This window comes from Lampetra planeri, chromosome 55, assembly GCF_965212315.1.
Source record: "Lampetra planeri chromosome 55, kcLamPlan1.2.h2, whole genome shotgun sequence".
Lineage (NCBI taxonomy): Eukaryota > Metazoa > Chordata > Hyperoartia > Petromyzontiformes > Petromyzontidae > Lampetra > Lampetra planeri.
This window is the reverse complement of record NC_136161.1, coordinates 351,157-361,577: the sequence shown is the minus strand read 5'-3', so window position 1 is coordinate 361,577 and position 10,421 is coordinate 351,157. Positions and strand designations below refer to the sequence as shown.

At 50.2% G+C, this 10,421-nt stretch overlaps 1 protein-coding gene across 1 annotated transcript; it reads left to right on the top strand.

Moving 5' to 3' along the window:
* Window positions 1-2,572: 2,572 nt before the first annotated feature.
* On the top strand, window positions 2,573-9,443 carry LOC144735440 (complement C1q tumor necrosis factor-related protein 5-like). The gene is made up of 4 exons (XM_078617842.1): window positions 2,573-2,682; window positions 3,525-3,690; window positions 4,804-4,866; window positions 7,636-9,443. The coding sequence occupies exons 2-4, from the start codon at window positions 3,525-3,527 to the stop codon at window positions 8,130-8,132; spliced, it is 726 nt and encodes a 241-aa protein (XP_078473968.1). The 5' UTR covers window positions 2,573-2,682; the 3' UTR covers window positions 8,133-9,443.
* The last annotated feature ends 978 nt before the right edge of the window (window positions 9,444-10,421 follow it).

Genomic DNA, 10,421 nt, shown 5'->3' with positions numbered 1-10,421 from the left:
TTGAGAGCATTTGGCGTCTTGTCATATGCGGTACATTTGTAATTGGTGAGGGCAATGCGCTTTTATTTCAGAATTGGTGTTAGGGTACATTGAATTAGCTTCGAACCAGCCGTTTGACTTTATAAACTTTTGCCACAAGCTGTCAAGGCCGTTGCTGTGCATGTCCAGCAGGGTGTCCCATTTCTGATGAGCACAGTGAGATTTGGGGACGTGGGAAAGCAATTCACCGAGGGCACAAAGGAAGGCTACAGCTTTTGTTGGGTCAGCTGTTTTGCTGCTGCCGATGCAGGAGGCTCTTTCCTGTGTGTCTTTTTTTTTATCTGTAGCTTGACTCTACAGCACACGAGTGAATGGTCAGTGTCATAGTCTGCACTGTAAAAACTACGGGTTTGGAGAATGCCTTTAAGATCAGCTCGTCGTGTTAGGATCGGGTCCAGCTGGTGCCAGTGACCTGACCGTAGGGTTTCTCCAGGAGATTTTGCGGTGGGGTTTGGTCTGGAAGTGTGAGTTGGTGATGCATAAGTTGTGGCATGTGCAGAACACGAGGAGTCGTTGCCCGTTCTTATTCATCTTACCAATGCCATGGTGTCCCAAGCAAGATGGCCAGGAGTCATGGTCTGTGCTGACTCTTGCATTGAGGTCACCGAGCAGACAAAGATGTTCATGTTTGGAGATGTTGTTTACACCTCTTTTTTCTGGAAACAAAACAGGTGTTAAGATGTTAAAACACCAAACTGAAACCTTTTACAAGGAATCATGTCTGCATTAACCACAATGCTTGTGGTCAGAATGCAAACAAAAAACATACTTTGATAATATATGCATTGACCTTGAAACTGATTGGTCCACACCAGAGACAGCTTTCTTTTGAGCCTTGTCTCAAACGGTGTTAGACCAGAGGACGCTAAAAGGCATGCAGCCCAAAGACAATGCACTATCAGAGTAATGCGAGCTCGGGTTGAGCATCTATATCATGGGACCTCCTTTGCCAATACCCAAATATAATAATAGGTTTTTCCCCATTTTTTCTGGCAACAAAACAGGTTCAAACTTAATTTGGAGCTTTCGTGACTGCAGGAATTATTATTTGGTTCTTTCGGTAAAGTCACGTATAAAGATAAAATAATAAATAAATTAAATACTAGCATACGACGTTTCGATTGCAACACAAGCAATCATCATCAGGTATAAATTAAATAGAAACACAAATCTAGTATACTTAGAAATGTAATGTAATACAACAGAGTATACTAGATTTGTGTTTCTATTTAATTTATACCTGATGATGATTGCTTGTGTTGCAATCGAAACGTCGTATGCTAGTATTTAATTTATTTATTCTTTTATCTTTATACGTGACTTTACCGAAAGAACCAAAGAACAAAACAGGTTTTAAGATGTTAAAACACCAAACTGAAACCTTTTACAAGGAATCATGTCTGCATGAACCACAATGCTTGTGGTCAGAATGCAAAGAAAAAACATAATCTGATCATATATGTACGCCTTTTGTAGACACCAGGGTATTGTATGTCAGGAATTACATCCTTCGCAGATGGGATCAAATCACGGATTTTGTGTACTCTATTGAATCGGACCTGGATCTTGTGTTTGTTTAATATTTGGGAAATATTTTGGTAACACCTAAATTGTATGGCAGGGTGATGGTTTTGATTGGGTCCTCAGATGGTTGTTTCCCCATGGTTGGGGCTACAGCTTTGCGGATTGTGCGGTCTGAGTATCCATTCATCTTAAGGGCTTGGTGTACATGCTCCAGTTCACTGGCGCGGTGGCGCTGGTCAGACATGCAGCAGGCCCTATGGTGTAGGTTTTTTTTTTTATGAGGGAGTTATACTGGTGGTGGGAGTCAGGCTTTAGATAGGAATCCGTGTGGGTGGCTTTCATGTAGACAGAATGTCCCAACGAGCCTCTTCTCGATCAAAACATCCAGGAATCTTTGCTTGGCATCATTTTCCACTTCCATGGTGAATTTGATGGATGGGTGTATGAAATTGATGTAGTTGAAAAAACTGGTTCAGTGCTGGCTGGCCATGTGGTCAGAGATAGACAGAGAAAGGTCACGGTCGGCCACCGTCTCCGAGACGTTTGGGATACGCGAGTGGGAGGTCGGCGTGAGGGGGTGGGAGGTGGGGGGTGGACAGTCAAGCCCCAGCGTGGGCTGCGCTACGGAAAAAACCCGAGTTCAAATCCCGCTCACGGCCAACACCGCTGACGATTCATATGAACCGGTCTCGGGCCCACTATAGGCCGACTCGGTCTCAAATGAGTGCACGTGCGTCTAAAAATCACCACTATGGGAGACAAAGGCGGTTGGGCGTGATGCTGCTGGCCACCCACCCCCTCGTGTGCCACAGTGCCGGCCTTCATAGGCGCTGCTACTTCTCGCTACGAACAGCCACTTGCCCCCGGCAGTCTGTTACAGGCTACACGGGGGATCTTTGTCTTTCTTGTTTGTGCGCGCGCGTGTTGACTGTGACGTCACACGTGGGAGGTCTGGACCAAGTGGGAAATGGAAGAGCACGTGACCCGAGTGACGTTTAAAAGGGGAGACGGGGGAGAGGATTCCAGTGACTCGGTGACCAACGCTGAGCACCGACAACCTCCGATTAGCAGGACGCTCAGCTGCTACGTACGGTGGTGTGAAAGAAAATTCAACTTACCGTACGTATAAAGACTCACACAGAGACCCATAGCCTCACACGGAGACCCATAGACTCACACATAGATCCATAGCCTCACACAGAAACCCGTAGATTCCTCACATATAGACCGATATACTACTCACAGAGACCCATAGACTCACTCAGAGGCCATGGAATCCTCAAAAGAGACACATAGACTCACAAACAGACCCATAGACTTACATCGAGATGAGTACACTCACACAGACCCATCGACTCACACAGAGATTCATAGCCTCACACAGAGACCCACAGACTCACACATAGACCCACAGACTCACTCAGGGACCCGTAGACTCACACAGACCATAGACGCACACAGAGATCCATACCTTCAAAACCCATAGACTCAAATGGAGACCCATATACTCATCACACACAGACTCACAGATAGACCCACAGACTCACACAGAGACCTGTATACTCACTCAGCCCATAAACACCTCACACAGAGACTCATCGACTCAAACAGAGACCCACAGACTCATATACTCACAAAGAGATCCGTTAACTCACATAGAGACAAGTAGACTCACACATGGACCCACAGCCTCGCACAGAGACGAGGAGACTTACACATAGACCCACATTTGTGATGGGCAGGGCGCTTGTGAAAAACGAGCTACTATATAGCATCTCATTCAAACCTTACTGGGTAAAATAAAATAATATGTCGTGTTTTTATCCATTCTGTATACCCGGCGAGCTAGTTAAGGGATTCGTGCAGTGCGCACATCGAAAACGCCCGCTGAAGCCCTGTTGCCCGCCCTTGCAATCAATAAGGGTTTCGCGGGTCAATGAGCAGGTCGCTCTTGTCCCCAGATGTCCATCTCGGCCCTGCCGCTGATGCTGCTGCTGCTGGGGGTGGTGTTAGTGGGAGCCCAGCAGGAGAAGACCGTCTGCGCGGGCATCAACGGGATCCCCGGACAGCCCGGAGCCCCGGGGCAGCACGGGACCCCTGGGGCCCCCGGGAGGGACGGCAGATACGGTGAGGTGTCAGGTCCCAGAGTCCCCCCCATGGTGCGCTCGTGGGGAGCGACGCGATCACTCGCTCGCTCACTCGATCACTCGCTCACTCGTTCACTAACTCAATCGTTCACTCACTCATTCACTCACTCGTTCATTCACTCGTTCACTCACTCAAACGTTCACTCACCATGTCATGCCCTCGATCGTTCACTCGCTCATTCGCGTAGGAGAGTGTCTCGTGTGGAGTAGAGTGAGATGAGAGGGGAGAGGCAGGAGAGTGAGTGGAGGGGAGTAGAGTGAGATGAGAGGGGAGAGGCAGGAGGGTGCGTGGTGGAAAGTAGAGTGAGATGAGAGGGGAGAGACAGGAGAGTGCGTGGAGGGGAGTAGAGTGAGATGAGAGGGGAGAGGCAGGAGAGTGCGTGGAGGGGAGTAGAGTGAGATGAGAGGGGAGAGGCAGGAGAGTGCGTGGAGGGGAGTAGAATGAGATGAGAGGGGAGAGGCAGGTGATTGCGTGGAGGGGAGTAGAGTGAGATGAGAGGAGGGAGACAGGAGAGAGCGTGGAGGGGAGTAGAATGAAATGAGAGTGGAGAGGCAGGAGAGTAAGTGGAGGGGAGGAAAGTGAGATGAGAGGGGAGAGGTAGGAGAGTGCGTGGAGGGGAGTAGAGTGATATGAGAGTCGAGAGGCAAGAGAGTGCATGGAGGGGAGTAGGGTGAGATGAGAGGGGAGAGCCAGGAGAGTGCGTGGAGGGGATTGGAGTGAGATGAGAGGGGAGAGGCAGGAGAGTGTGTGGAGGGGAGTAGAGTGAGATGAGAGTGGAGAGGCAGGAGAGTGCGTGGAGGGGAGTAGAGTGAGATGAGAGGGGAGAGGTAGGAGAGTGCGTGGAGGGGATTGGAGTGAGATGAGAGTGGAGAGGCAGGAGAGTGCGTGGAGGGGAGTAGAGTGAGATGAGAGGGGAGAGGTAGGAGAGTGCGTGGAGGGGATTGGAGTGAGATGAGAGGGGAGAGGCAGGAGAGTGCGTGGAGGGGAGTAGAGTGAGATGAGAGGGGAGAGGTAGGAGAGTGCGTGGAGGCGAGTGGTGTGAATTGAGAGTGGCTTGTTGAGCGGACGAGCCATGCTTTGTTCTTCTCGCAGGCATTACCGGAGCACCCGGAGCCAAGGGAGACCTCGGGGCTCGAGGCTTGACTGGGGACCCAGGTGGGACTGTGACACTGACTCGTGTGCTCCTAGCAGCTGATTCTATATATGTATTTTATTACCAAGTAATCCTCAATAAGCTATGCGTCGTGGCGTAACGCGCGCAGGGTTTGCAAACAGCAGTTGCATTCATGTACGGGGTTGCAAACAGTGAGGTCAGCTCAGGACGAGCAGGTGCAGGCGGGTGGCCTGGGTGACAGCAGACAGAGAGACGCCAGCAATTAGGGAACGAGGCAGTGATTGGCTGGCTGCTAATGCAAACGCGGGCTCGGTGCCAAGGAGGCGAGAGATAGTGGCGATGAAGGGGAGAACACGTGCAAGAGACGCCATCTTAATGAGGGCCACCTGAGGGCACTTAAGGAGAAGGGGGATATAACGGGAACGTATGAAGCAACGGGGTTGAGTTGGTTGGAGATGAAGCAGTGAACATATTCAAAATAAGTCAGGGACCTTGCCCTCCACACCTCGTCCTCCCCAGAGGTGATGGCTGATCCCCCGCTGGGGGCAAGGGCGAGACACGCTATCAGTGGAAAGACTAGCGGAAAATCTTTAGCCTGAGTGTGATAGGCTAGCGGGGTGAGAAGCTAGCAGAGTGTATAGCGAGAGAGTCCGTGACAGGCTAGGAGAGCGGGGAGTAACTGGCTAGCGGAGCAAGAGAGAGTAAGCTCGAAGAAGCTGGCTAGAGGAGGAAGAAAGAAAGAGTTCGCTACAGGAGTACCTGGTGTTGAACGTGAGGAGCATCCGTGTGAGACGCTGTGAATAAAGTAACACAGGAGAAAGACGAATAAACACCACACGACATACAGTGAGGGAAAAAAGTATTTGATCCCCTGCTGATTTTGTACGTTTGCCCACTGACAAAGAAATGATCAGTCTATAATTTTAATGGTAGGTTTATTTGAACAGTGAGATACAGAATAACAACAACAAAATCCAGAAAAACGCATGTCAAAAATGTTAAAAATTGATTTGAATTTTAATGAGGGAAATAAGTATTTGACCCCTCTGCAAGAGAGAGTAAGCTCGAAGTAGCAGGCTCGCGGAGGAAGAAAGAAAGAGTTAGCGACATGAGTACGTGGTGTTGAACGTGAGGAGCATCCGTGTGGGATGCGAATAAAGTAACTCAGGAGAAAAAAACAAGTTTTCCGCATGAATAAACACCACACCAAATATGTAACTCTTGTGGACTCATCATCACGTAGACATTTATTCAGCCAAATACATGTCTGCATGTGGAGGGTAGAAAATTGGAGGACCCGGTGAAAAACTCCACACAACAACGGGGAGAGACGCATGCAAACTCCAAATAAACAGCTGACGTCAGGAATGCGATCGTGCACACGACCTCCTGTAAACCAGGCGAGGTAGTTAACATCTCGCCACCGACAGGCTGCATGTGCCCCGAAGCGATTCATCACTTCTCTTATTGTTTTTAACGTGAAGTTAAAAGACACCAGAAGCGGCCAAGCAACTCAATATAATTGAGGTAGGAAATAACCGAGCTCACTTATCTAGTTATTTCACTGCGGTTGCTATGAGATGTTAACTCCCCCGTCTGGTCCACAAGAGGTCGTGGGTTCGAACCAGAGGTCGCAATCGGGTACCCGATACCCGTACCCTACCCGATACCCGGCTACCCGTTCCCGGCCGGGTACGGGTACGGGTACCCGTTTGCGACCCTGGTGCGGCCGGGTACGGGTAGACCGCGAGTCACTGGTGAGTAACCGTTTGTCACTCATTTCGGGTAGGGTACGGGTAGGGAACGGGTACCCGTACCCGGCCGGGTACGGGTACGGGTACCCATTTGCGATCCTGGTGTGGCCGGGTACGGGTACGGGTAAGCAATCAAAACCTGTTTGCGACCTCTGGTTCGAACCCAACCCTGACGATGCCTGATGTATATTCGGCGTTTGCATGTTCTCCCCATGGTTGTGTGGATTTTCTTCGGGTCCTCTGGTTTTCCCTTCCACGTTTAGACTTTAGAGTATTTGGCTGCTACAAATTGCCACGTGATGATACCAGCTACTTCATTGTCGACAGGCTGGTCGCTTCTAAAAAAAAAGCAACACAAAAGCTTAGTGAACCTTACACCTGGTAAAATAACAAATAGTTGAGTTCCTAGTTTAGTCTTTGGGTCTCTATGTATCTCCATGTTCTAGAAAATATACCTCATTAGGTACACCGTCTATAGCCAGAACATGACCCCCATATTCTGGAAAACAGAACTCGGTACACCGTGTAGAGCTGAAACACGCATTCCATACAGCCACGTCGCGCAAGGTTTTCCTGTTACAAAGCAAAGACGTTTGTCACAGGACTCGACTCAATTGTGCAGGTTTGGCTCACCGTCATCAACATAGATGTAGAATTGCCCCATCTCATCATTTGAAAGTTGGGATAAACACACAAAATCAAAGAACCCCCGTAAAATTTGGATTAGAAGTTTTTGTGACTGCAAGGATCTATACTCTTGGTTATTTCGGTAAAGTCACCTAGGTAAGTTAAATAACATTTTTTTTAAAGATGGTTGTGGAAAGTGCTGTTAGTGAGCATCTATGAAGGCCGTCATGCCTTTGTCTCCCAAGTGACGTTGTTAACGCATCGCACCAGATAATCATTTGAGGCTGAGTCGACTCAGGGTAGGAGGCTCAGGACCGGTTCAGATATTCGTCACCTGTGTTGGGTTAATAGCGCTAACCGCTACACTACCGTGGGGTGACACATACACACACGCACACGCCGTGCGTTTCCACCGTGTTGTCCGCCTAGGTCTGCCGGGAAAGCTGGGCCCTCTTGGCCAACCAGGGCTCGCGGGGACTCCGGGAGTCCCAGGTGAGCAGGGCAAAAGAGGCGAGAAAGGCGAGCAGGGAGAGAGCGGCGTGGGGCCCAGGTCGGCATTCTCTGCGAAGGTCGGCGCTTACACGCCAGCGGCCAGCTCCCCCGTGACGTTCAACGTCATCATCACCAACCCGCAGGGCCACTACAACCCCGGCACGGGGAAGTTCACCTGCGCCCACCCAGGCGTCTACTATTTCACGCTGTACGCGCACCCCGGTGAAAAGAACCTCGTGGTTATGATCATGAAAAACGGGGAGGTCGTCTCTAAGATATGTGGTATCAACTACAACGCAATAAGTGGCAGCGTCGTGCTGAGTCTCAAAGCCAGGGACGAGGTGTGGCTGGAGTTGCAGGCTCCGTACATTCATTTTTACATTGACGTGCACAGAGACGCCGTGTTCAGCGGCTATATCCTGTACTCCGAGTGAATCGGTTTTGTTTCCATTGGCGCGAACACATTCACACACATGCGCATGCACCCCCCCCCCGTGATAAACAAAGCTTTTGGGCAACATCTCAGAAAAATGTTCAACAAAAATCTGCAAATATTCCCAATGCTGTGGTAATGACTGCTAATTTTCAGATGTGAGATGTTCTCACCAGAGGAAAAATAGGCCCAGCACTTTTTCTCAGCCACCTCCCTCCTTGTCAGCCAGGGTGTCTCGTCGAATATGAATCGGTTAGACAATGCAGAGAGACATAGCCGCTTGCACCAACTGAGAAAGTCCTGAAACCTCACCAATTTTCCCATCCGGCATCGGCAGTGAAGGGGGAAATATTCCAATTCCAGCTGATAGCTGTGAGGGCTGCTCATTTCTAACATGGGAGAGAGGAGTTCGGATCCATTTTCTGCAATCCCTCAATATTTTTAATCGGACACCAACACAGATTTTTAAATGCTCTTTGACGGCAACAAAAAGAAGGACAATAACTCGATCTGGAATACTAAGCTACAGGAGGAGAAAAAAAAAGACCTTAGAGTCCGGAGGAAATCCTGGCACAGAACAAGGGAGAGAATAGACAACACTCCACTCGCTCACTCACTCACAATGAACTCACACGCGCTGCTGATGATGATCACGATGGTGAAACATACAAAAACTAGATTATTGTAATAAATAGGAGCTGCCGAAGTTATCAACCGAAGGTGTGTACCGGATTAATCCCTCTCGTAGTTACCACCTTTTGTTTACGTGACAACCCTTTACTGAATGGGCTATGTCGGGTTAACTTATACTTACGCCATTTTTCTCCATTAAAAACATCTATCATGAATAATATTGGTGGCTAAATCCTACTACTACTTTGGGTTAAATTGACATTCATAAAGCACAGGACACCGTCCAGTTAAAGGACCGGAATTGAGCGTTTAGGCGTCAGAATCCAAGTCTGCATTGCAGCCCGGTGAACCACCACAGCCGGGTGTTGTGTTCAGCCCACGGGGTCTTAAACACAGGAGCACTGGAGATAGAGAGACGCTCTCTCTCTCTCGCATCGTGAGTTCAAGACAGCTGAAGACAGCTGCACAACGTCCCAGCGCATGCAACACGCTCCCAGGTGGCGCAACGACCAATTCGCTATTTCAATGTTGGTGGGGTGGCTATGCAAGTTACGACTCACTTTTACTCAAATAGCTACGCTACGCATGTTTTTTTTAACACCCGTATATACAATATGTAGGCTATAACTACATATATAACCGGAGGTGCGGGAGAAGGACAATAAACTATGTATCTCTGCGTGAGTTTCCGTGTCTTTGTCTGAGTTTATGGGTCTCGATGTTAGTTTTTGGGATTCTATGCTAGTCTTTGAGTTTGTGTGAGCCTATGAGTCTTTGCATGCGTCTATAGATCATTGTGTGAGTTTATGGGTCTCTGTGTGAGTTTTTTGCATCTGTGTGAATCTATGGGTCTCTGTGTGAGTCTATGGGTCTCTGTATGAGTCTATGAGTATCTGAGTATATGGGTATCAGGCACTGCTGGTCTCCGCTTTTCTTTTATTCAGGTTCTTCTCCGCACCCCACTGGTCTCCTCCACGGACCAGCGTCGTCTCGCACGCGCCCAGCGCACGCTCCCTCTCACGTGCCATGCACGCTCCTCCGTTAGCTCTTCCACTCGTCCTCACACCCCGCTGGTCCTAACAAGGGACCAGCGTCTCCTCTCGCGTGCCCCGCACGCTCCTCTCGCGTGCCCCGCACGCTCCTCTCGTGTGCCCCGCACGCTCCTCTCGCGTGCCCCGCACGCTCCTCTCGCATGCCCCGCACGCTCCTCTCGCGTGCGCCGCACGCTCCTCCGTTAGTTCCTCCTCACACGCGCCCCGCACGCGCTCTCCCGTTAGTCGCTCCACTCCTCCCTGCTCCGCACACCGCTGGCCGACGGTGTGCCGAAGCCCCATCAGCCACGTGGCTGATGGCGCGGCGGCCACCCAACGTGGTCCCGTTTCTTCACTCCATCAACTGGCCCCGATCTCTTCCGGGCTCCCCTCTATATCGTCTCTCCCACATGACCCTGACTCCTCCCCTTCCGGATCGTCAGCTCCGGCCTTCCCATACTGCCCTGCTGGCTCCACTTCCATTCACCTCGCTTCCCATTGGAGCCGAGGTGAACGGCGGCACCTCCCACACGCCCCCCATACCGGGCCGTGTGATTGGGCCTGAGCCCAGCAGCAACCCCATTTACGCTCGCATTACATGTGTATGAAACCTGTCCACTCTCTCC